At 40.4% G+C, this 27,896-nt stretch overlaps 1 protein-coding gene across 5 annotated transcripts in view; it reads right to left on the reverse strand.

Annotated features, from left to right (window-relative positions):
* The window catches only part of PLCE1 (phospholipase C epsilon 1), a 291,084-nt gene that overhangs the window by 77,828 nt on the left and 185,360 nt on the right, over positions 1–27,896 (reverse strand). For all 5 annotated transcript variants that reach the window (XM_073353850.1, XM_073353848.1, XM_073353849.1 and 2 more), the window contains exons 4-5: positions 3,918–4,063; positions 891–1,149 (exon numbers count right to left, since the gene is read on the reverse strand). In XM_073353850.1, the coding sequence (XP_073209951.1) occupies positions 891–1,149; positions 3,918–4,063 (405 nt within the window). The remainder of the gene's footprint in view (positions 1–890; positions 1,150–3,917; positions 4,064–27,896) is intronic.

The raw sequence follows: 27,896 nt of genomic DNA on the forward strand, positions 1-27,896 counted from the left end.
ATAGCTAGAGATTAGCACAAAGCACCTCACTCTGCTGTACAGGGGGGTGTCCCCCACGTCTATCCTAACTGCTTGCTCTCTCTTTTTTTCACGAATACCCAACAAAAAAGTCTAAGATGAAGGATCTAATTAAAAGGAGAAGTGCAGAAGGGTTTCTTCACTGGAAAAGGGTTCTGAAACCAGAAGCAGGTCAGACAAATTCCCGGTCTGTCTCCCTACCACAGACATTAAGAAGGAATTGAGAGAACGTCAGGGCCTCTCCACCCTTTATGTCTTTGCACAAGAGCACAAAGTAGCACAGGGCTGCATCCATGGCCCTGCTGGATGTTGCTATTCAAAAGATTCCAGGTTCGCCTGCCTGAGCACCTACCTCAGGATCCACACTGACACATACTCGAAGACTTGCTTCTTTTTGTATATTAAGGGCCTGAAACACTGAGGTTCTGAACTCTTCTTTACCTCTATTCCCATTGAATTAAGTGGAAGTTAAGAGCACTATCTTTCAAAGAAAGTGCTTAGCACCTTCCAGAATGAGGTTTTTTGGCATAAACATTCATTGCTGATTGCAACTGTAGTTGCAATATATTTGTCATTCCTATATATAAACAATCCACTTTAAATTAATTTTAAAAAATTAATACGAGTTGTTATTGTATAACTGGATTGATATCCTTCTATTTGATACCATAGATTACATTTTGGTTTAGAGAAGGTCATAAAAAGTTTCATCAACTGCATTGAACAAAGGGGGTTCAAGCAATTGTCACCTTCAGTAACTGTGAAATAACAATTTCACTATCATCTACAATTTGGTAGGGAGCCATTTTCACTGTATACAGGTATGGGCATGTAACCATTTAGAACATCAATGCCATCTCTTAATAATTTACCTCTAATGTTTCATCCTGGGAATTATACTGTGGGCAAAGTCTGATGAGGCTTGCTGCTCCATCTAGAACTTCACAAAGCTCCTTTAAAAATACACCACAGAAAGGAACTACTTTACAGCCTGGAATATTCAGAGCACGATTTACCACTTTCCGATATTCAGAGGATGATTCATGTTGTGCCATAGCATCCTTCAGACCTCGCATGGTTTCAATATCAGACTGATCCATGAACTGCCACATTTTTAAAACTTTTCTAGACCTATTGCAAATAGACAACAAAACATTTGTAAGAAAATAAAAAAAACATAGTTTACATTAAAGTTCAACACCAGAAGTCGATCTCTTCTATTAAAGAAAATTAGTCTTACTTTCATTAGCATTATTCAGAAACAGGGGTCAGCACCACCATGCTGCGCGACAGACACTTGACAAAATTACTGGACTTAGGGACAGACATTGGCGGGGGGTGGAAAGTGGCTCTGGGCTGAGGCATAGGGTTGGGGTGTGGGAAGTGGTATGGGCTCTGGGCTGGGGGTGAGGGTTCCAGGGTGGGGCCAGAAATGAGGGGTTCAGGAGGGGGCTCTGGGCTGGAGCAGGGGGTTGGGTGTGTGTGGGGGTGTGATGGCTCCACCTGGGGGTGCAGGCTCTGGGTTGCGACTGGGGGTGAGGTGTTTGAGGTGTAGGAGGATGCTCCGGGCTGAGTCCAAGCTGTTCGGAGGGTGGGAGGGGGAATAAGGGCTGGGCCAGGGGGACGGGGCCTGGGCGTGTGCAAGCTCCGTGCAGCGCTTACCTCAAGCAGCTCCCTGAAGCAGCGGCATGTCCCCTTTCTGGCTCCTATGCGGAGGTGCAGCCAGGCGGCTCTGCACACTGCCCTGTCTGCAGGTGCTGCCCCCAGAGCTCCCATTGGCCGTGGTTCCCAGCCAATGGGCTGGGAGCGCGGAGTCAGCGCTGGGAGGTGGGGGACAGAGGCAGTGTGCAGAGCTGCCTGGCCACGCCTCCACCAGCAACAGCAGGATAGGGAGCTGCTTGCGGGGAGGCTCACTGCCCACCCCGCAAGTGGCTCCCTGTCCCTGCTGTTGCTGGCGGAGGCGAGCGCGGCCAGGCAGCTCTGCAGGCATGCTGCATCAGTCTGCAGGCACCGCCCCCCCAGCTCCCATCGACCATGGTTCCCGGCCAATAGGCTGGGAGCCGTGGAGTCAGCATTTGGGTAGAGGGGACAGAGGCAGTGTGCCTGCAGAGCCACCTGGCGTCTGCCAGCAACAGCAGTGACAGGGAGCCACTTGTGGGGAGCCGCCCCAGGTGAGCACTCCCATGGACCTCAAAATTTTTACCATAGACACTTGTGTCCATGTATGGACACGTTGCCAACCCCTGTAAATGAATGAGACAAATTCAGTTAGCTCAGGCTAACAGAACAATTTTTTCCTTTTGAATAACTGAACACCAAAATGAACTTCCAAAGCTGAGTAATGAGATCTAGAAATTGCTGGAGCTACAGCTGGGATTTTCAACAGAGCCTAAGAGAGTTAGGCACAACAGCTTGGGAAGGAAAAGAGGAATCTTTTACATTTATCTTGTTATACTATCTTAAAAATAAAGAGTAGTGGGAGGAAATCAAACATAGTTAAAGGAACAATGTCACGATAAACCTATCCGTACATAACATAAGCTGCTGTATTATTAGTAATCCTTAGATAAGTGAGAGTGAAATAATTTTCAAAAATGATTTTAAATCATTAATGTTGATTAGTATATTTTTTGCATTTCCGTCAGATTGGACAATGAAAATAAACTATAAAATAAACAATTTCACTTTTGTTTCTTGTTAGTTTCAGCTTTCCAGCTCTCACGCTCTAGCATGTTGCAGCCATGTTTGTGTTGTAGATGCTCAAAGGAATGTTTATATCCAAACAAAAAATGGTTTTAGGACTGCACGAGAGAATACATTTGCACTGCTAGAAGCTCCCTCATTCCCAGAGGAGCATGTTTGGGCAGAGCCATGGCAATTCCACCCCTCCTCACCCAGCACACCAGCGGTGCTACAGAACAGCTAATTACAAGATATCCCTCTCTCCACTATCTCCTTGTCCACTGCATAAAGCTCTGGCACTACCCTTCCTTTCCTCCCCTTCCCTCATGCAGTGTACTCATAAGAGAGGCATAATTAAACTCTTATTACAGTTTTGACTTCTCCCTGAATCAGCTGGCTTGTTGTAGAACAACCATTCACAGCCTTCTTGGGCTTACATGGCCTGGGAGGCCGTGGATATGTTCTGCAGGACAAGGCTTCTTGTGTTTGTGAGTGCTTTGAATCTGTTTCATATATTAAAAATGTAAACTAACAGCACAATGAGTGTGCTTATTAAACCACAAAAAGCTGCAGTAAAAACACACACTCAAAATACAAAGAAAGTCAGAGTTAAGAGGCTGCAACTTTAGACTTAACTCTTCCTACTACAGAATAATTCATTATACTGTATACTCTATGTAAAATCACTTACTGTTCTGAGAACCTAGCAGCAGTTAGCGTAGGTAAAATGGAGTGAGCTAAGGAAGGAGCTTTATTTGACATTTCTTTTTTGACCTATAATCATAATATTACTTTAACATTTATAGTTTCACTACCTTTGTTATTGAAACTCCAACCCTAAAACTATAGTAGTTGTAGTGAGTTACAGATAGTTATAATAGAACTACTTTTACACTTTTCTTTTCTCATTTAAATCAGCTGTTTGAAAAATGTATGTCCATGTTTTCAATTTAACATATTTAGCATGTACCAGGATAGATGATGATGTCTCCAGAGCATTCTGAGAAAATGTCTGTCTTTCACCATGTTTAGTTTTCCCCCAATAATTATGAGAAATTCAAAAGATGAAATGATGTGATTTAGCAACAGAATACTGCTTAACAGAGTGATTGATTCAATGTCCCACATTGTTCTTCAGAGAGGAGTTGGGTTTAACAGAAGCTGTAATTTAATCTCTATCTCTGAAACTTCCTTATGTAAAAATGAGTTGCCAGTACCTAAGCCCTGCCAAGAATTCCATTACAGCATTGTAGTTTCCCATGTTCCAGCAGCATTTTGCCACATGTACTAAATATGAGAAGACTTCTCGTTTCTCCTCCATAGAACCGGCAGTAAGGATCAACCATGTAACCCAAGAGCTCACCTAATAAAACAAAATGTACAGTACAAGAAATCAGCCATGGCTATGTTATTTGGAACATTCAGACATATTTAATGCAACAGAATTACTATATTTTAATCTTAAATTGTCTCTTTTGGGGGGAAAATAAGATATTTCACCAAATTTTATATATATATATAAATATACACACACACACAATAAAATCACACAAAAACATTCACCGCATATGATATATATACTTTGTGTATACACATATCACACACACACATATATGCAAAGTATTTGAATCTCAAAATGCTTTTTAAAGTTATTTATTTTAAACCAAAAATGCTGAACAATAACAGACATTGTATTGTAGACTAGGGCCAAGATTTTCAAAGCTGCCTAAAGGATTTGCAAGACCAATTCCCATTAAAATCAATGGGAACTGGCACCCAAATCTCCTATATGGCTTTGAAAATTTTAGCCTTAGATAAGATAACCCATTTTGTTCAATTTGGGAAACAGGTCAGAAGCAGCAGTTTATAAATTAAAGAATATTTTTTGCTTGAGTTGATTGAGCTGACATTTGTATATATTTTTTTCTTGATGTACAAATTTGTTCACTGCAATATACTCTAAATACATTTAATAACTAGCTACTATAACTATTTGTTATATTAAGAAACGAAGCAGAAAATATCACTTTCCAAATTTGACCTTATTGTCAAGTTCTGTTTGGTAATTAATGTCAGCATCAGAAATCAACTAACTATATGATTCTGTACATACTTAAAATCTGATCAGGCACAGAAATTTACTACTCTGAAAATTTTCAGTTTACTTTTCCACAACATCCACAAAAAATAGATATATTTCACATGGAAACCTAAAGTAAACCAACTGTTCCTTTTTACAGTATGATTCCCGAGGGGTTGATTTTTGTCATTGTAGAAATACTTTTAATCATAAAATAATAAATGTGATCTGTTCGCTGACATTGAGTTCCATTCTTCTTTTGGTCTTGAACGATTTATGTGTTTATAGTCATTACCAGAGTGATGAGAGCTTCGCGTAACATTTGAGACTCCTAGCTTCCCCCAAAGAAAGAAATCTGTATTAAAATGTCCTACTGATATATTTCAAGACACAAACCAAACATGTGAAATTAACTGAAAATTTGTTGAATTCAAAACAATTTATGAAAACACGTAGGGGTTATATACATCACTATATTTTCCTGAGCCTATACAGACACAATATTCTCAATTCCTCATTCTGGGTCATGAGAACAGCAAACACAGTAAAAGCAAGAACAAGAATAAGATTGTTCTCTTGCTTTTCAATCTTTCTGATGCCCAATTTAATCAAGCACAACAAAGTCGAGTTCCACTGTTTTCTTAATTTGAAATATATTAACATACTATATTATTAATGAAAGACTGTGTTTAAGTAATATTAGGGTTGACAGAAACCAGCAAAATTCAGGAAATCCAAAGTTATAGCTTTGCCCTAAATCCAATTGTGAAAGAAAGAAAGAAAGAAAGAAAGAAAGAAAGAAAGAAAGAAAGAAAGAAAGAAAGAAAGAAAGAAAGAAAGAAAGAAAGAAAGAAAGAAAGAAAGCCAGGCAACTAGCTTTGTTATTGGCCTGTGTCACATTTTCAGCATTATTCAAATGTATTTTTACATTTAAGTTTCTTTCTTTAAATAAATTAATAAGGAGAAAGTAAGTCAATGAGGTGCAAAATTTTTTCCTACATATTGCCAATGTTTTAAAACTGCATCTAAGGGCTTGTCTATGCAGTGCATTAGTCCACAACGGAGATGTATAAACTCCAATGCATACTAGCACGCTGTGCGCTAACTGGTCCATGTGGACCCATTCTGGCATACAGTAAAAGTTCCCTGTGCATGTTAATGTAGTCCCATTTCAAACAGTGCTACATTAACATGCACTAGGGAACTTTTAGTGTGCGCCAGTCGGGTCCCACATGGGTAAGTTAGTGCATGACACATTAGTGTGCACAAGAATCTACACCCCTCTGGTGCAGGCTAATGCATGTTGTAGAGAAGCCCTAATTTACTCAAGAGGCAGAAACAGTTCTGTATTTCAAATAAATTCTGTATTTCAAATAAACACACTCAAGTAAATATATTTTCAAAACAGGCTATACACAGAAGGTGAAATGCTGTGCTATGCTTCTAGTGGCCAATCTGTGGCTCCGGAACTGCATGCGGCTCTTCAGGGGTTAATATGTGGCTCCTTACCTAGGTACTGATTCCGGGGCTGGAGTTATAGATGCTAACTTCCAGTGTGCTGGGGGGTGCTCACTGCTCAACCCCCTGCTCTGCCCCAAGTCCTGCCCCCACTCCATCCCTTCCCCGAAGGCCCCTGCCCCTTTCCCTGAGCCTGCCATGCCCTCGCTCCTTCCCCCTCATAGCCTCCTATACACATGAAACAGCTGATTGTGGTGGGTGGGGGGAGTAGGCATTGATTGGTGGGGGCTGCTGGAAGGGGCTGGGGAGTGGATGGGGGGCTGCTGACATATTACTGTGGCTCTTTGGCAATGGTCATTGGTAAATTCTGACTCCTTCTCAGGCTCAGGTTGGCCACCCCTGCTCTAAGAGGTGCAGAATAGAACTCACAGATGGAGAGAGGGCTAAGATAGTTTTAAACCACATCTGATTCTGGGCTGCTCCAGGGGCTGCATAATTTAGACAGCCCCTGAAGGCTATCTAATTTACAACAGCCTTTTCATGCCTGCCTAAGAGCAGCAGCACTGCCCAGAATCTCTGCAGTGCTAGGTGCTGCTGCTCTGCTCTTGGAACACTCTTCCTGCCACAAGCCCCATCCCCAGCTTGCCTCTGACATCAGGTTTCTTCCACAATTCCTGTGCATGGAGAATTCTCTCCCAGCTGGATCTGAAACTGTTAGCACCTAATTACACCACTGGTGTCCTTTTACCCAGAAAGAAAAGGAGTACTTGTGGCACCTTGGAGACTAACAAATTTATTTGAGCATAAGCTTTTGTGAGCTACAGCTCACTTCATCGGATGCATTCAGTGGAAAATACAGTGGGGAGATTTATATACACAGAGAATATGAAACAATGGGTGTTATCATACACACTGTAAGGAGAGGTTTCAGAGGAACAGCCGTGTTAGTCTGTATTCGCAAAAAGAAAAGGAGTACTTGTGGCACCTTAGAGACTAACCAATTTATTTGAGCATGAGCTTTCGTGAGCTACAGCTCACTTCATCAGATGTTTACCGTGGAAACTGTAAGGAGAGTGATCACTTAAGATGAGCTAATACCAGCAGGAGAGCGGGGGGGGGGGGGCGTGGAGGAAGAAAACCTTTTGTAGTGATAATCAAGGTGGGCCATTTCCAGCAGTTGACAAGAACGTCTGAGGAACAGTGTGTGTGTGTGGGGAATAAACATGGGGAAATAGTTTTAGCCCAGCAGAAGAATCTGTCCTACCTCGGGGCCTCTCCTTCTGCACCTCCACCCCCACGAACATGATACAGTTATGTGGTGACCTAGAATCCTATTTTCGATGTCTCCGACTCAAGGAATATTTCCAACACACCTCTGAACAACATACTAATCCACAGAGACCTTCCTACCAACACTACAAAAAGAAGGATTCTGGGTGGACTCCCCCTGAAGGTCGAAACAACAGACTGGACTTCTACATAGAATGCTTCCGCTGACGTGCACGGGCTGAAATTGTGGAAAAGCAGCATCGCTTGCCCCATAACCTCAGCCGTGCAGAACACAATGCCATCCACAGCCTCAGAAACAACTCTGACATCATAATCAAAAAGGCTGACAAAGGAGGTGCTGTCGTCATCATGAATAGGTCGGAATATGAACAAGAGGCTGCTAGGCAGCTCTCCAACACCACTTTCTACAAGCCATTATCCTCTGATCCCACTGAGGGTTACCAAAAGAAACTACACCATTTGCTCAAGAAACTCCCTGAAAAAGCACAAGAACAAATCTGCTCAGACACACACCTGGAACCCCAACCTGGGGTATTCTATCTGCTACCCAAGATCCATAAACCTGGAAATCCTGGATGCCCCATCATCTCAGGCATTGGCACCCTGACAGCAGGATTATCTGGCTATGTAGACTCCCTCCTCAGGCCCTACGCTACCAGCACTCCCTGCTATCTTCGAGACTTCCTGAGGAAACTACAATCCATCGGTGATCTTCCTGAAGACACCATCCTGGCCACTATGGATGTAGAAGCCCTCTACACCAACGTTCTACACAAAGATGGACTACAAGCCGTCAGGAACACTATCCCCGATAATGTCACGGCTAACCTGGTGGCTGAACTTTGTGACTTTGTCCTCACCCATAACTATTTCACATTTAGGGACAATGTATGCCTTCAAATCAGAGGCACTGCTATGGGTACCCGCATGGCCCCACAGTATGCCAACATTTTTATGACTGACTTAGAACAACGCTTCCTCAGCTCTCGTTCCCTAATGCCCCTACTCTATTTGCGTTATATTGATGACATCTTCATCATCTGGACCCATGGAAAAGAAGCCCTTGAGGAATTCCACCATGATTTCAACAATTTCCATCCCACCATCAACCTCAGCCTGGACCAGTCCACACAAGAGATCCACTTCCTGGACGCTACGGTGCTAATAAGCGATGGTCACACAACCACCACCCTATACTGGAAACCTACTGACCGCTATTCCTACCTACATGCCTCCAGCTTTCACCCAGATCACACCACACGATCCATTGTCTACAGCCAAGCTCTACGATACAATCGCATTTGCTCCAACCTCTCAGACAGAGACAAACACCTACAAGATCTCTATCAAGCATTCTTACAACTACAATACCCACCTGCTGAAGTGAAGAAACAGATTGACAGAGCCAGAAGAGTACCCAGAAGCCACCTACTACAGGACAGGCCCAACAAAGAAAATAACAGAACGCCACTAGCCATCACCTTCAGCCGCCAACTAAAATCTCTCCAACGCATCATCAAGGATCTACAATCTATCCTGAAGGACGAACTATCACTCTCACAGATCTTGGGAGACAGGCAGCCCTTGCTTACAGACAGCCCCCCAACCTGAAGCAAATACTCACCAGCAACCACACACCACACAACAGAACCACTAACCCAGGAACGTATCCAAGCAACAAAGCCCGTTGCCAACTGTGTCCACATATCTATTCAGGGGACACTATCATAGGGCCTAATCACATCAGCCACAGTATCAGAGGCTCGTTCACCTGCACATCTACCAATGTGATATATGCCATCATGTGCCAGCAATGCCCCTCTGCCATGTATATTGGTCAAACTGGACAGTCTCTACTTAAAAGAAAAAATGGACACAAATCAGATGTCAAGAATTATAACATTCATAAACCAGTCGGAGAACACTTCAATCTCTCTGGTCACTCGATTACAGACCTAAAAGTCACAATATTACAACAAAAAGACTTCAAAAACAGATTCCAACGAGAGACTGCTGAATTGGAATTAATTTGCAAACTGGATACAATTAACTTAGGCTTGAATAGAGACTGGGAGTGGTTGGGTCATTACACAAAGTAAAACTATTTCCCCATGTTTATCCCCCGCGCACTGTTCCTCAGACGTTCTTGTCAACTGCTGGAAATGGCCCACCGTGATTATCACTACAAAAGGTTTTCTTCTACCCCCGCCCCCACCCCGCTCTCCTGCTGGTATTAGCTCATCTTAAGTGATCACTCTCCTTACAGTGTGTATGATAACACCCATTGTTTCATGTTCTCTGTGTATATAAAATTTCCCCACTGTATTTTCCACTGAATGCATCCGATGAAGTGAGCTGTAGCTCATGAAAGCTTATGCTCAAATAAATTTGTTACTCTCTAAGGTGCCACAAGTACTCCTTTTCTTTTTGCGAATACAGACTAACACGGCTGCTACTCTGAAACCTTTTACCCAGAGTAATCAGGGGTGAGATTCTCACCTACTGCATGTATTTATAAAAATGCTACAAGATTAAGGCCTCAATTTTCCTCTTTGGGGAAAAAAAGAAAAGGAAAATTTGAATTAAAAAAAGTGTGTGCATTTTTGTGTACTAAATGAACAGCACAACTGCTGATGTATACTGATGTTTGCTATTAATTATCACAATTGTCTAGTATATTTCTGTAGTGCAGATCTTATAGGTATCTAGACCCATAATCCAAACCTTTATGGACTTTTACATATTAGACTCATTTATGCACATAGGGCCTGATCCAAAGATCGCTGAAGTCAATGGAAAAACTTCTATTGACTTCAGTGGGCTGAGAATCAGGCCCATTTTTTTGTCTAACTTGTGCCTCTTTCTAGCAGTTCAATCTGAAATGGGTGTTCTAATTATTCTTTAACCAGACAAAACAGACCTGAACAGTAATGAAGACATGACATGAAATAAACAATGCATGAGCAATACTGCAAACAGTATAGCTAATATTTGTTTGACCATAAAGCAAAATGTACAATATGAATGCTCCAATTTCATATCCTGTTGCAATTATAAATTTTGTATAGTACCTAATATATATTGCAAAATTATGTAATTAGAGTTACAACATTTCATGGTGCATCCTGTAGTAAGTAATTTAATAAAGTGTAAAGAAAGCATATGACCAGTTAGAATTTTGGCTGTGAGATGTCATCTGGATCGCCTCAGTTGCTAAATTGAAGTGCAACATGTCTTTCATTTCACTGAGATACGTGCCACATTGTCCTTTCCATAAGATGCCACAATCTTTGTTCATATTATTTAAAAGCAATATCCATTCAATTCTCTTCTTTCATTAACTGTTTAAAAACACAATGTAACAAACAAACAAATAAGAATAGGAAAATCTGTCTCTGCTTATCTGATAATTTCCTTCCTTTGAGTAATAAGGCACACAGATCTGTTACAATAGATACCTCAGTGTGTTTACATCTTGGAGGCAGAACCAGAACTTGTTAGTCACTGGCAGCTGGGGAATGTCTCATCTCCTGAAGTTCCCTGAATCTGAGATAACTTCCACATGGCCAGGATAATTCACATTTACTTTCCTAAGTTACAGATTGTGTTAAATATAGTTTGAGTAAAAGCACAGAGGAAATTTCTCCAACTGCAGAGCATGATAAATTCTATCTAATGACAAAAACCCTAAATCCTTTAATATCAATTTCCATCTCTATTCTGAATGATCCATTTGTTTCCAAGTGGCTTGGATCTGTGGACCTTATTACTTGAAAAAAGGAAATTTTCAAATAAGCATGGACAAATTTTCCTATTCTTTGTACAAAGGCCCACAAATCTGTTACAATGTGATTTTCATAGTAGTGTGACTCTAAGGTAGAAGCAGGATCATCTTTTAAATGTTGACACATCCAAAATGAGATAGATTTTATAAAATCTATCTCCTCCAACTTCTCCTGGGCAGTAAGGCATAGAGAAAACTTTTGCCAAAAGACAGGAAATGATAATGACTAAGTTAGGTGACCAATGTGCAGAATCTGGTGAACCTATGTACTGATGGCCATTTGGCAGTCTAGAAGATCTCAATACAGGATTATGAGTGCTCCTAAAGACTGGACCTTGATGCTTAACTGAAGGAGGAATATATCTTGAATTTACTTAGGGAATGAATGCTATGACAATTGAGAGGACTACCTGTCTGAATTAAAGGTACAATATTAAGTCTCATTAGAAGAAGCTCCTTAAAATAAAAATTCATCTGATTGGCGATAATAGCCATTAGGAAGCTCACCCTAATGGATAGCAAGTATAATGGCACCTCCTGCAGAGGTTCAATCTGGGTAGTATTGTAAGGAGCAAAATGAGCTTCCAAAGTCATACTCTATGGCCTTGTGAGATTGGAATAAAGTTTATGCTCGAAGGAGCATTTAATGTTGGGATGTGTACAAAAGTTTATTGTCTTGGACAGGCTGAGAATATACTACACAGACCTGATCTTTTTTCTTGGACACTCTTATACATGCACAATAAAGCCCTCCTGGAGGAACTCAAGCCTATGTTTCACTGATTTAACATGGTAATTAAGTTATTTTGTACTGTCCCATAGAATAATTTCTATTTGTTTACTTCTCCTTTGGGACCCATGTGAATAAGAATCACTTCATAAAAGTATTCATTTTAAATGTTTCTCGTCCCAGGTGGAATATTTTTTATTTTATTTTATATCAGACCTCCTCTATGAGATACAGACATCTGAAGATCCAATCAGTCCTGAAAAACACAGTCTCTTCATCCTGCATAGCATAACCTGGGTAACTGTTGTTCTTGCATTCTTATATTTTGTATTGTCCTGCAGAGCAGGACATATAGCAGGGATCTTGCCCAGGTTTGAGAAAGGTCATTCACTGCCTCACATTCTTGGTCCTGACATGTAGGAAAACCACAGGGCACCTTATTTATGTTTCCATATGCAAAGAAGTCAATCACCAATCCTCCAAATTGATTTATAATGAGGGATATATTTCTAGGTAAAGGAGCCACATTGCTAATCGGACTTCTGCCATGTAAATCTTGGTGTTCTTCTCTATCTTGTCAGGCAGTACATATAGAGAAAGGAAACTCTGCTCCGAGACTCACTCTCTCTAGGGTAGGGCTGGTTATGTTCTTCCCAGTTATTATGAAAACACTATTTGACACATTAACTGACATGACTAGAACAAGTCTTATCTATGGAAGGAAAAGTGCTCCAAGACCTCAATGAATCATTGTGTTCTAGCTCATGGATGTTGCGGTCTTTCTTTCTGGTACACAATCCCTGAACTGAATTGGGAAAATCTCTTAAAATAAAAAACAAAACAAAACCAAATCTGATTTTCTGCATTCACCATTTGTGGGAGCAGAGAATATAAAATGAGACGCGGATCGTTGCCAAAAGGATGAGATATGGTGATATGTGAAGGGAATACCTGGAATTATTAGATAGGTATCATATGAATTCTGGATCACTGAATCATACCTGTGTATAAGATCAGAATTCCCAATGGGTTCCAGTAAAAATTGGATTGTTGTTTCTGTGACATCACATTTTACATTACGGCCATCTTCATCTTCTAGTAACGTTCTTCTGGGAGAAGACCTTGTACCTGATAGTATTCATCCACAGCCCAGGCATATGATTCATTTCCCTGGCACAATGTATTTGTCCTCATACTCCAGGAACCACATCACTCTGCACATTTGCTTCAGCTTTCTCTCTGAACAGAAGAACCCTAATCAGAAAAATAATCTCGGAAGAGAAGTGAATCTTCTTCTTCCCTAAAGTCAATGTTATTGCTACCATGATGCCAGAGAGAGACGTTGGGAGCACATGAAAGATCAAATGGTTATGATCAAAGTTACGGGGAAAAAAAGGGTGCCGTCCATCTGCAAAACATAAAAATTGTCTGAGGATGGTAAAGTGGGAATGCTTTGAAGATAAGCCTCCTTTAGGAACTTATTTAGATGTTTCAGACAGGGCTCCGCTCTGTTTTTCCTAATTCTCTGAGGCTAGAAAGCTGATGGGGAATGCATTGTAACACTCCAGTCTGAAGTATATGATGGATGATTTCATTCATGCTGTGGCCCCTGCACTGGTTGCTGAGACTGGGAATGAGACAAAGCTATTTCTCGGTTTCTTGCACAGTTCCTTAAGGTACCTACGCTGGACAATGTCCAGTGACCTCATCTGATCAAAGCTCTTTTGCTCCGAAATTGAAAGAGGCTGGAACAAATCAGGGCTCTAATTCCAGACAGAGGTGTTGGTAGACCTGCAGATAGCTCTGAGACAATACAGGGTAGTTACTCACTCCACACTTGGTCTAGCTACTACTTGCAAAGAGGTATTTTCTCCTGTTGTACTTCAGAGACTACTTCAATTTGCCATATAATCTGTATTCCTTTCAGTAGTGTCTGGCAGGAGCCAGGATTATATTGACTTTTCTGATTACTGTGAATAGCCTCAGTTCCCCATACAGCTTCCTACTGTATCACTAAGAGAGCTTGGGAACTAATTTGTCCAAGCATCTGTTCCTAAGAACCAAAGCCCCATATATGTGCAAGCAACAGATTTGAATCCTACTTTTTAAAATATATATATATATTACTATTTGATTCTCCAATTCTAATTTGGACTGTCAGGCTTCCTCCCCAAAGGAGGAAGAATTATCCTTGTAATTGTTTTTGTAAGGTGTGTGTAAGTACACCTGAAGGAATCAGCATGTCTATGCCCAGGTCTTTTCTGCATTAATATACCCTGCTGCATTCCATGAAGTTGAGGAGGGGAACGAAGTGCGGAGGATTATTTCCCATGCTGCACTTTGTGAAGATGATATGGGGAACTGAGTATAGAGGATTATCTGTCCTGTTGCACTCCATGAATGGGAGCTGGGGAAACGGCACTGATTTTACTATTCATTTATTTCCCTTTTGGGATTTTGTCCCCATAATCCTGTTCAGAGACACAACTGAATTTGAGCTCACAGATTGCTCTGGAAATACTGAAGTTGCTAGTGAACCCCCTGTCCTTGTGGAAGCTGGGTTTATGTGTCTCCCCTTCTCCACATGGACCCCTTCTAGGTCTCTCAAGGAAGGTACTGGCTAAAGGATGGGCTCCCCAGATGTTCTACCTGTCTCTACTGTCTGGGATCCAGATGGGCCAGATAGATCTATCTTTCTCATGGAGGCCTCAGCCTGGGATATGCACAGCAAAGCAATCCCTGAGAGGGAGGAGCCCTGTTATAGAGGTGGCAGCAGAAGAAGGGCACTAGGCCCAAAGGCCCCTTACTGCACTCTCTGGTGTGAAATTTATGCCCAAATAAATGTGAGTTAAGCACCTAAATAACTTTAAAAATCTGGCCCTAGGTTTTTTGGGAATGCATCATGCTGAATTTTGGATCTCTGAATTAGCTGAAATGTGTATAAAATCACATGTAGTCTGACAGCTAGCCATTCATTAACTGCACCTCAGAGGAGGCTCAGATATATTATTAATTAAAATGTGTATGAAATCAATAAGGCTCATGAAATGCTCTCCTTAAATGTTTCAGCATGATAGCTGTGTTAGTTTGTATCAGCAAAAACAACGAAGAGTACTTGTGGCACCTTAGAGATTAACAAATATATTTGGGCATAAGTTTTTGTGGGCTAAAACCCACTTCATCAGATGCATGGAGTGGAAAATATCAGTAAGCAGGTATATATACACAGTACATGAAAAGATGGGAGTTGCCTTACCAAGTCAGTGCTAACGAGACAACTCAATTAAAGTGGAAGTGGGCTATTCTCAACAGTAGAACACAAAGGGAGGAAAAATCACTTTTGTAGTGGTAATGAGGCCAATCTAAACAGGCTGGCCCATTTCAAACAATTGACAAGAAGGTGTGAGTAACAGTAGGGGGAAATTAGTATTGGGAAATTAGTTTTTGTAGTGACCCATCCACTCCCAGTCTTTATTCAGGCCTAATTTGATGGTGTCCAGTTTGCAAATTAATTCCAGTTCTGCAGTTTCCCATTGGAGTCTGTTTTTGAAGTTTTTCTGTTGAAGAATTGCCACTTTTAAGTCTCTTATTGAGTGTCCAGGGATACTGAAGTGTTCTCCAACTGGTTTTTGAATGTTATAATTCTTGATGTCTGATTTGTGTCCATTTATTCTTTTGTATAGAGACTGTCCGGTCTGGCCAATGTACATGGCAAAGGAGCACTGCTGGCACATGATGGCATATATCACATTGGTAGATGTGCAGGTGAACGAGCCCCTGATGGTGTGGCTGATGTGGTTAGGTCCTATGATAGTGTTCCCTGAATAGATATGCGGACAGAGTTGGCAATGGGGTTTGTTGCAGGGATAAGTTCCTGGGTTAGTGTTTTTGTTCTGTGGTGTGTAGTTGCTGGTGACTATTTGCTTCAGGTTGGGGGCTGTCTGTAAACGAGGACTGGCCTGTCTCCCAAGGTCTGTGAGAGTGACGGATCGTCCTTCAGGATAGGTTGTAGGTCCTTGATGATGCACTGGAGAGGTTTTAGTTAGTGGCATTCTGTTACTTCCTTTGTTGGGCCTGTCCTGTAGTAGGTGACTTCTGGGTACCCTTCTGGCTCTGTCAATCTGTTTCTTCACTTCCCCAGGTGGGTATTGTAGTTTTAAGAAAGCTTGATAGAGATCCTGTAGGTGTTTCTCTCTGTCTGAGGGATTGGAGCAAATGCGGTTGTATCTTGGAGCTTGGCTGTAGACAATGGATCGTGTGATGTGCTCTAAGATACAACCACATTTGCTCCAAACCCTCAGACAGAGACAAACACCTACAGGCCTCATTACCACTACAAAAGTGATTTTTCCTCCCTTGGTATTCTACTGTTGAGAATAGCCCACTGTCTTCCACTTTAATTGAATTGTCTTGTGAACACTGACCCCCCCACTTGGTAAGGCAAATCCCATCTTTTCATGTACTGTGTATATATACCTACCTCCTTTTTTTTTTCACTCCATGCATCTGATGAAGTGGGTTTTAGCCCACGAAAGCTTACGCCCAAATAAATTTCTTATTCTCTAAGATGCCACAAGTACTCCTACTTGTTTTTACTCCTGAAATGTGTATTTTAGATAGAAATATGTGAACTAAGTGTATAGAGCTAACCCCTCCTAATTTGGTTCAAATCATACACCCCATTTAGGAGATCTTAAAGCATAGGTATGTTAGCCACACGTAACTGGCCTAATGCATCTTTGGAGGCTGCAAAATCTGTGGCACTTGTATTAGCCCTCAAACATGCACAAGTTATTCCACTGTTGATAATACACATGCCTAAGATCAGAATCAAGCTCTTATGGTTCAACAAGGGTACTCAGCGCTAACTAACACTGAGACTTCTTCCCCCAAGTTCCTGTGTCAGTCACAGCTTTAGGTTCAGGGCACGTGGCCCTTCACATGCACGTCTTACATATGAGCTCATGGCGATCGGGGGAAGTCCCGGACGACTGGAAAAAGGCTAATGTAGTGCCCATTTTTAAAAAAGGGAAGGAGGAGGATCCTGGGAACTACAGGCCTCAAGTCCGTGGAAAAATCATGGAGCAGGTCCTCATGGAATCAATTCTGAAGCACTTAGAGGAGAGGAAAGTGATCAGGAACAGTCAGCATGGATTCACCAAAGGCAAATCATGCCTGACTAATCTAATTGCCTTCTATGATGAGATAACTGGCTCTGTGGATGAGGGGAAAGCGGCGGACATGTTGTTCCTTGACGTTAGCAAAGCTTTTGACACGGTCTCCCACAGTATTCTTGCCAGCAAGTTAAAGAAGTATGGGCTGGATGAATGCACTATAAGGTGGGTAGAAAGTTGGCTAGATTGTCGGGCTCAACGGGTAGTGATCAATGGCTCCATGTCTAGTTCGCAGCCGGTATCAAGTGGAGTGCCCCAAGGGTTGGTCCTCAGGCCGGTTTTGTTCAATATCTTCATAAATGATCTGGAGGATGGTGTGGATTGCACCCTCAGCAAGTTTGCAGATGACACTAAACTGGGAGGAGAGGTAGATACGCTAGAGGGTAGGGATAGGCTACAGAGGGCCCTAGACAAATTAGAGGATTGGGCCAAAAGAAATCTGATGAGGTTCAACAAGGACAAGTGCAGTGTCCTGCACTTAGGACGGAAGAATCCCATGCACCGATACAGACTAGGGACCGAACGGCTCGGCAGCAGTTCTGCAGAAAAGGACCTAGGGGTTACTGTGGACGAGAAGCTGGATATGAGTCAACAGTGTGCCCTTGTTGCCAAGAAGGCCAATGGCATTTTGGGATGTATAAGTAGGGGCATTGCCAGCAGATCGAGGGACATGATCGTTCCCCTCTATTCGACATCAGTGAGGCCTCATCTGGAGTACTGTGTCCAGTTTTGGACCCCACACTACAAGAAGGATGTGGAAAAATTGGAGAGAGTCCAGCAGAGGGCAACAAAAATGATTAGGGGACTGGAACACATGAGCTATGAGGAGAGGCTGAGGGAACTGGGATTATTTAGTCTGCAGAAGAGAAGAATGAGGGGGGATTTGATAGCTGCTTTCAACTACCTGAAAGGGGGTTCCAAAGAGGATGGATCTAGACTGTTCTCAGTGGTAGCTGATGACAGAGCAAGGAGTAATGGTCTCAAGTTGCAGTGGGGGAGGTTTAGGGTGGACATTAAGAAAAACTTTTTCACTAGGAGGGTGGTGAAACACTGGAATGCGTTACCTAGGGAGGTGGTGGAATCTCCTTCCTTAGATATTTTTAAGGTCAGGCATGACAAAGCCCTGGCTGGGATGATTTAGTTGGGGATTGGTCCTGCTTTGAGCAGGGGGTTGGACTAGATGACCTCCTGAGGTCCCTTCCAACCCTGATATTCTATGATTCTATGATCTCAATTTTATTTCCTTTCATACATAGTTCTGCTTACCTAACCCTCATTATAATACCCCTTCTCCCCACAACAGGAATCATCATACCAATTCTATAATTAGATTTTCACTGCACTGATTAGTTGAAAAAGGATGAGAAAACGTATGTTTGCTGGATCACTATAATAATGACAGCTAGATACATGTAAGTCATAAATTGAAACACAAGCCACTCAAGTTGATTATTAGCACTGCCCTTTCATTCAGGTGGGTAGAAATTAATGGGTCCCTCAATATCTCTCCACACAAATTAAATATTAGGTTATAATTATACAAAATGAAACCAAATAGATAATTAGTTAAGATACACATAATATTTTCACATGGCTTTGCATTCCAGCTTTGTGCCAAATTTTAGCCATACCGGAAACAAATACAAAGCCTCAGCTAGAATTTTTCACACAATTCAAGAGCCCTCTTTAAATTTGACTCTGAGCACAACAGGATTTTTGTCAGTTGTCCTGGCAATTTAAATAGTAGCTTAGCAATGATCTAAAGAACAGCAGTACACAAAGAGCAATATGGTTTGGGTTTCTTTGAAACTTTAATTGTTTGTGCTATAAGCTGAAAAAAGGTTTGTGTGGTAACCATAAGATTATCTCTTGTTTTAGTATTTTCTATATTTATTTTAAATGTTATGGTTTTGACCAATAAATAGATTTTTATTGGATGATTTTAAATTACACTAAAATCTCCTTGTTTTTTCAAATACTTTTGATTTGGTTGTTACGCTTATCTTGCTTTGATGATGTTGCTTTCCTTATATAATGTTTATTTTTCAAATAGTTTTAAAGTTTAATATTATTTAGAAAGGCAAAATTATGTCAGTATTTGACCAAAAATATACTGTGAATTTTTGAAGTCAATGAGAATCATCCAGTGGTTCCACCTTTTTTAAGCCAAAGTTTCTGCAACAGTTTTATAGACAAATTTGGTGAAGCCAGTAATAAATCTATCATGGAACATGATTTGGTAACCAAAGACCCTTATTTACAATGAACAAATCTGCCCATTTTCAAGACCTGAAATTGCAGGACGCCATGGTGATTTCTACTCCAATTTTCTCAATTGCCTTTGTATTTTTATTTTTTAAAAGATATGTAAATAAAGAGCTCAAAATTCCTCTAAAGAACCTGATTTAAGAACAATGAAAAAGCAATCAGGTTTTTAAAAGAAGAATTTTAATTGAAGAAAAAGTAAAAGAATCACCTCTGTAAAATCAGGATGGTAAATACCTTACAGGGTAATCAGATTCAAAACATAGAGAATCCCTCTAGGTAAAACCTTAAGTTACAAAAAGACACAAAAACAGGAATATACATTCCATTCAGCACAACTTATTTTATCAGCCATTTAAACAAAACAGAATCTAACGCATATCTAGTTAGGTTACTTACTAAGTTCTAAGACTCCATTCCTTTTCTGTTCCCGGCAAAAGCCCCACACAGACGGAGAGAACCTTTGTTTCTTCTCTCCCCCCCCCAGCTTTGAAAGTATCTTACCTCCTCATTGGTCATTTTGGTCAGGTGCCAGCGAGGTTATCCTAGCTTCTTAACCCTTTACAGGTGAAAGGGTTTTTCCTCTGGTCAGGAGGGATTTTAAAGGTGTTTACCCTTCCCTTTATATTTATGACATCTCATTACTTGGATTGATACAGTCTTTAATTACATACTGTTTGTTCCACAGGACCTCTGCCTTAGGCAGTGGCATAGAATGGGGTGTGAATGAGGCAGAATGTTCCAGAATAAATAGAATGTTCTCCTGTGTTTAAGGCACATTAAGACCCAGAAGAGCTGGGTGCTATTTCTTGTTCTGCCATAGACTTCCACACTAAACTATCTAAATGCATACACAGAAGAGGTCAAATTAAGGCAACCTGATTTTTCACATTTTCTAGCTTTTGAGATTTAATTTTCTTTCAGTGTAATTTTTTTGTATACCATAGTTTTGGCTGGGAGAACCTAGGAAAATTGAGCAATGTCACTTTCATAAATTTGACTTCCAAATGTACATTAGGAGTCAGTGTTTCAACCTACTGATTGTTTCACCAGTGTTTCACCATAGAAGCCCAATGCCCATTAAATAAATAGTACCAGAACCCTTATGATTTTTATAAACTAGCACTTTATTTATCATTAAGTATTATACTATGTGTAATAAAGGGTAACTGTCAGACTGTTTCCACTGTCAGAATTGCAGTATGCTAGACTAAATGTAGAAAGTTAAGTTTTAGAGCAAAAGATTCCTAAGGCCACCTATGCACCTTCAGTGAAAATATGTGCCAATGGTTGGAAACAAAATAATGAATGAAAACAAATGCATATTCTTAATAAATAACCACAATATTAAGATGCGTTCAAAATATATAGATCTGATACACAGCAGGTGTAAATGGGCACAGCCACAACAGCTGCTGACAATCTGGCCCAAGGCATTTAGAATAAAGTCCTTTTAATATTGCACCAGCGTATGGGTTCTGCAATTCTGTACAAATTCCTCTGTAAGTCTTTAAAATTCAGACTTCAAAATAATAATGCATCTGACCATAGCCAGAAAGTGGTTCATGGTCAAGCTGAGTGGTATCCTGGTCTGGCCAATAGAAATTATACATTTTCAGCACAATACTTGTTACAAAAATATAAGTTATGACTTTAAGGAAATATATGAATAGAGCAAATGCCTGTAATACTTATTGAAATATTTATGGAGTCAGTTTCCATGAAATCTGTCTACAGGTTGTTTTATTTATTTATACTTGATAACGTACCTAGCTCTGTAGACTAGTAAAGGACTGATAGCATGGTATACCCTTCACACAGTTCAGTACAGTATCTTCGTTCACAGTGAGCATCATTTGATGCGTGTGGAGCAACGTCATCTTTCCTTAACTTTTTATCTGATCATTTGTACATCAAATTACAAATGTGTAAAGATTTTTTTTTAAAAAACCCAACACATAAGCAGATGCTCATGGCAACCAGAGATGAATAAGTTTCATGACTGAGAAAATGAGTGCCTGTATGAGAAATAGTGTGTCAGCTAGTGAGCATGTGCATGAGTAATAACTGGAAAAATGTCCAGTGTTTAGGGCACTAACACAGGAGTTGGGAGACCTGTGTTCAATTCCCTGCTCTATCACAGACTGTGTGACCTCTAGTTGACCACTTCATCTCTCAGTTCCCTCTCTATAAAATGGGATTATAAAAAGGTGCTTCGTAAGTGCTTTTATATGAAAGTTGACCCAGATCTGCCTGACATATGGGTAACTGGGTAGAGAGAAAGTGTCTGTGGGGTAACTATTGAGTGGGAAGGGCATGCATGTCCTTTCCCCTCTAGCTTACCTGGAAAGGACTCAGGCAATTAGGATCTACTATTTTGATTACCTTGCTTTTTGTGTGGAATCCTGTGTGAATCAATAAAAAACAAAAGGAATTGAAACTGCCACTGGGGAGAGCATTAATTCATTCCCCCCCTCTTGTGATTCTGCTCACTGAGCAACAGCAGATATCAGTACTGTACTTACTTTTCCCTATCTCACACAGGTGTTGTGAGGATATATACACAAAAGACTTTGAGGCACTCAAGACATTTTGATACTGGGGGCATAATAAGTACCTGATATAGCTGAATGGCTATGTCCCCCTCACCTCCAAGAAGGATATCAAATTGGTCTCCAATATTAAGAAGTTATTGGATCAAATTATTTTTCTCTCAACTGACATATGACAAGATTTTTGCTATATGAAGAATTAAAAGGTAGATATATATGAACATAACACGGAGACATCAGTAAAAGACATGTTCATTTTTGCCTGAAAGTGAATGTACTGGCACCTGAAGAAAGGAAATATTTTGCAAGACCATGAAATCAGAAGAATCCTCCAAAAATGTATGTAATAGTTCAACATGATTAATATAAGCATGATATAGTTATACAGCTACTACAATTTTTCAAATTTAAATGCCAGCCTGATTTGAATAATTTCATTCAATTTCATAGCCAGAGTGAACATACATTTAAAAAGAATATCACAAATATCTATCTCCTAATAATACACTTCATCTCTGATTTGTTTGAACAACAATGAAAATTACAACAACATGGAGTCAGAGCCATTCACTGGTGAGAAAACTGAAATGCAGAGTACATACATCTGCCTGCCACATATGGGTACATTTGGCACCTGAAGAAATTCTTATATATTATTTGTATTAGAGTAAAATCTAGATGCCCCAAGGAACTGCACTGTACTGTACTAAGCAATACATATAGTGCAAGTGTCCATGCCCCAAAGAGCTTCCACTGTAAATGGATGAAGGCACAGAGAGAGATGAAGTGGCTTGCTCAAGGTCATACAGCAGGTCTAATGGCAGACCTAGGAACAGAACCTAATTCTTCTCATTCCCAGTCCACCACCCTGTCCACTGAACCTAAAATACTTCCAAGACTTCTTCAGCAGTCCAGTGTCTCTGTGGGGCATGTTTCAAAGAGTGATGTGCTGCAGAAGACATTAACCTGCTCTTTTTTTTTAATTGAAGAATTTTTAATCATTTTACAACACATAATAGATGAAGCAATAATGTATTTTAAAAAGTGAAATTAGTATGTGTGCTGTTGTCTGTATCACTGAGGTAGAATATATACTGTTGCTAGTAAATTAAAGGATGAACAAATTTACAGATTTGTCACGGGATAAAATTACAGCATATGCCTCTTCTACAACCTAGTATACAAAATAAATGGTGCGTATACTTCTGTAATAAAGTAAAGTTGAATTAATAGTAATTTTACTGGAGTAGGAAAGACACATTTTTATACTGACAGAGTAATTAAGTATATTTTAAGACTCTCAAACCAAGACTAGATGAATTTTGCATAGGATAAATGTAACAATCTATAATCCCGTATGCAACAAATCTGTTCTATTATTATTATAAATCTGAGCTACACATTAAAACCCTAGGCATGTAAAATAAGAATCATCATCAAGATAGCATACACTATATAGTGACGAGAGAAAAATTTTATTCCACTATTTGAAAAGTAGGATTCATAGTACACAGAATGAAATCAAAGTAACTCTTCACATCCAGCAACTGCAATTTTATCACTTCTCTCTGAAGTCAAAATACTGCTGAGAGAAAGTTGATGGATCAGATTCACTAATATGCTTAGGCTCTTTCGTACAATTCCAGTGACATATACAGTTGAACCTCAGAGTTACAAATACCAGAGTTACAAACTGACTGGCCAACCACACACCTCATTTGGAACCGGAAGTACCGAAAGTATCAGGCAGCAGAGAGGGTAAAAAAGTAAATACAGTTCAGTACTGTGTTAAATGTAAACTACTTAAAGGGGGGGAAAAAAAGGGAAAGTTTAAAAAAGATTTGACAAGTTAAGGAAAAATGTTTCTGTGCTTGTTTCATTTAAATTAAGATAATTAAAAGCAGCATTTTTCTTCTGCAGAGTGAAGTTTCCCAGCTGTATTAAGTCAATGTTCAGTTGTAAACTTTTGAAAGAACCATAACGTTTTTGTTCAGAGTTATGAACATTTCAGAGTTACAAACAATCTCCCTTCCCTGATTAAACACTAGAACAAGGACAAGGACTGGAAACAGTTTGATATCTGTATAACAAAATCTTTTAAAAAGTATTATGCAAACCCATTTAGGCATTGTGAAAAAATGCTGAACGAAGACGGAGCAGTATTTATTTACATTCCATTATTACAGTAAAATGATAGTGTGACAGGATGGACTAGGCTCCGAGGCCCCCTGCTGGAGACCTTTTGGCCCAACCACACTCCGCCTCAGAAAAGGGCAGTAGAGAGGTCTAGAGTGGCTGTGTGGGAAGCAACCTATCAGGGCCCAGCAGGCTAGTATAAGAAGAGCTCCAGGGCCAGAGTGAATTCATTTTCTTGCTAGAGTTGGTGGAGAATGGATGGTGCTCTGGGTTGGCTACTGGGATTCCACCAGGACAAGACCCTGGCCCTGAGGTAAGGCTGAAGAATGTGCAGGAGTCACGGGGAACTGGCCTAGGGAATTATAGCAGCAACACAGTTTATTTAAAGGGATGGCTGCTATCTATAGGGTCCCTGGGCTGGGACCTGCAGTAGAGGGTGGGCCTCGGTAGTGGCCTGGACTTTGAGGTACCTTAGAAGGGGGGGAGGGTGAACTGTAGTGGCCCAGCTGAAGAGACCCTGAGAGGGTGAAGATATTGCCTCCAGGGAAGGAGCCCTGGGGCACTGTTCTATTCCAAAGCTGGGACAAACCAAGAGATATTACAGAGGGCACTGAGAGAGGCCCCTGTTGGACTTGTACCCTGAAAGGGTTTGCTTTGCTTCTATCTCCAACTGTGTGATTTGGCCAGAGGGATGACTCTGTGAAGACCACAAACAGAGTGCAGGCACACGCACGTAGCCAGGGGATGCTTGCAAGACGTGAGTTCAACCCCTATTAGAGAGAAAGATTTAGATCATGTATCTCTTTTGATGATGATTTTTTAAATTTATCATTTGAATGATAATGAAGAGAACCTGAAACATTATGCCATTAAAATTATCAATGTTATTTAAATTTGACAAATAATTAGAATATTCTGATTTCTAACAAAAGTCTTTCTTGAATAAATTAGTGACAAACCAATGCATGATTATAGTATCACAGTAGCAGTGCCATACGAGAGATATAGTTCAGGAGGTACTTTCATTCCTCACTTATTTTCAGGCATTTTTAATTTTTCAAAAAAGTTACCTTTTATACTGAAATTTGTCATCCTTGCTCTCCTCCCATAACTTTAAGTTACATTCAGTGTAAATGTTTCTGGGTTACCTGAATTGAGTTTTGTTTTAAGATGTCACACTTCCACCACAATGTGGAATACATTACAAGTTTAGGTTGAGAAATAGAGAAATTATAAATAACTGAAAATAGATTACCATGCATTAAATCACTTTCTTTATCAATTTAAACATGCAGTGGGTGAAGAATTCTAAATTCTCCCTCACCTGCATGCCCCCCCGGATGAATAAATACATAATTGAGAACAAGAGTGAGATGCATCAAGGAATAAGGGATTTTCACACCTCTCTCTCCTGACCAAGAGATGAGTAACTGAGAGAGATCCACTGAATGAATGCTCATTGCTCCTACTTTGCCTGAGAGAGAGAAGCATGTCCCTGAAGAAATCTTCCTGGAAAGAAGAGTACTGAAGATCCCTCCATCCTTGTGCACTCTTTCTTCCCTCCCCTGACCCTCTCCAGCTCCTTTCTTTGCAATGTGGGGGAGGGGAGCGAAGATTCCTATTTGTACACCTTGCGGACTCTCCTACACCCTTAATGGATCTTCTCTGTTCCCTTCCATATGTTCATAAAGAGGAGGTGAAGATCCCTGCCCAATGGCTTCCTGTTTTTTTCCCCCTTCCCTCCCTACTAAAGATCTCTCCATTTCCTAATCTGATCCCTTCCCCTAGCCTTCACAAAAGGAAGCAAAATTATATTTCACAGACTATGCTTGCCCCTCCCTCCAGACAGAAGGAAGAAGTCATCCCCCAAAGGACCAGAAACTGGTAAATTATTGTGGGAGGTGGATATTCATCTGAATAACCCAAATTCATGTTTCAGTATGTGCTATTAAGATGGTGAAGCTAAATTATTGACTATATCATAGCAAACTAGGTAAGAATTTAACAGTATCATCAAAATATAGACTTCTAAAAATATTGGATTTTTTACTTTTCATAAGTGTATTAGAAAAAATATGTGGGGAGGAAGGGGAGAGAAAGTTAACTGAAGGAAAAAAGGAATAAGTGTGAGAACTTATCAGTCTTTGGCCAGAGATGGAAGCCACTTCCCAAATCCAGTACACAACACCCTCAATTTTGTTAGCAAATGCTGAGATGCAGATACCTCGAGGCAGTGTAGTATACACAAATTTATCTTTGTGCCTCCCCTATTCTGGACCTACCCCTGACAAAATTTAATGCAGCTTCAAGTTACCTGTGGCTCCAAGAAACTATTTTGACTATTAAGTTGCTAGAATTCAGTAGCACTTTGGCCATGCTGCCTTCCCTCCACTGTATACTGGGGACTGCATCAGAGTACCTGGATCCACTGGCTTTATGGCCCTTTTTGCATTTCCAGGGCGGCTAAAATGGGTCACAGTATAACCCAGAACTTGGCGGCCTAACTTTAAAACTCCTTTTATGATTTTCCCCAAAGTTTCCTAGAAAAATTCAAACCTGAGAATGAGATGTAACATGAAATTACAGGAATGTTTTATTTTTGGGGAAGTTGAGGAATGGGTGAAATCTGGGTGATTATAGGAACCTGGCATCAATTACAACTATAGAACATACCACTGTATCATACTTTTGTTCTCTGGGTTACTATTACATTTTTACTAATTCTAGGCAGACTCTCAGCAGGTGTTAATCAGCATAGTTCCATTTAGTCAAAGAGCTATGCCCATTTACAGCAGCTGAGAATCTGGTCCTCAGTCTTTGAGCTGAGACAGCTGCCATTTTACTATTCTCAGAGTTGCTGCAGCCTGTAACAGAGGAGATATATATATATATATATATATATGCACACTGTGCTCTCATATTTTAGATTAAAAAATGATCTCCTTACACAGAATGAACATGCTTAGCTCTTTGGCACGGCGGACTATCTAATGGTAGGTGAGACGTGTAACTAAAGATTTAACGTAGCAGCTAATACACTTTCACGGAGTTTTCAAGTTATATAAGTGTCTCACTTATTTAATTCAACTGAAGGCAAAGGAATCTATAATGTAACCCAGATGCAAGAGCTGAAAGGTAACATTTCCACATATATTGGAGAACTATGAAAATCTGAAGGACTGCTTGTTAACCACTGCATATTTGATATTATTGTTATACATACAGCTGTACAGTGCTTAATTTGTAATGAAAGAGGTGCTCTAATACATTCCTTTAATTATAATCACTTTCACTGTGATCAGAATTAAAATATTAATAGACTAATCAATAAATCCCTAGTCAATATATCTTGGAGTCATCAAATTAGTCTGTTTTACCAGAAATACTCTGGATTTGTACCAGCATTACTGACTCTGGTCTTTGGTTATTGGGTTAGGGAGGGGAGGGGAGGGGGGCTGTACAACCCACTAGCTTCTCGGTACGTAATACACATTGCCAGCCTGCTCTGAAGCCCATGTGGACATGTGTGCACTGCTATTTTTAGTGTGCTAGCTAGATTAAAGCTAGCATGAGTATGCCCACCCAAGCAGAAAATCACACCAGCTACTGCAGTGTAGACATACCCCCAGTAGACTTAGAAAGTCATGGCATCCAAGAACTTGATGAACTTCAGAAAATCATTAGGGACCCACAAACAAAACTCTTAGCTCTTAGATTACTCAGGGTA

This window comes from Lepidochelys kempii, chromosome 7 (genome assembly GCF_965140265.1).
Source record: "Lepidochelys kempii isolate rLepKem1 chromosome 7, rLepKem1.hap2, whole genome shotgun sequence".
Taxonomy (NCBI): Eukaryota; Metazoa; Chordata; order Testudines; family Cheloniidae; genus Lepidochelys; species Lepidochelys kempii.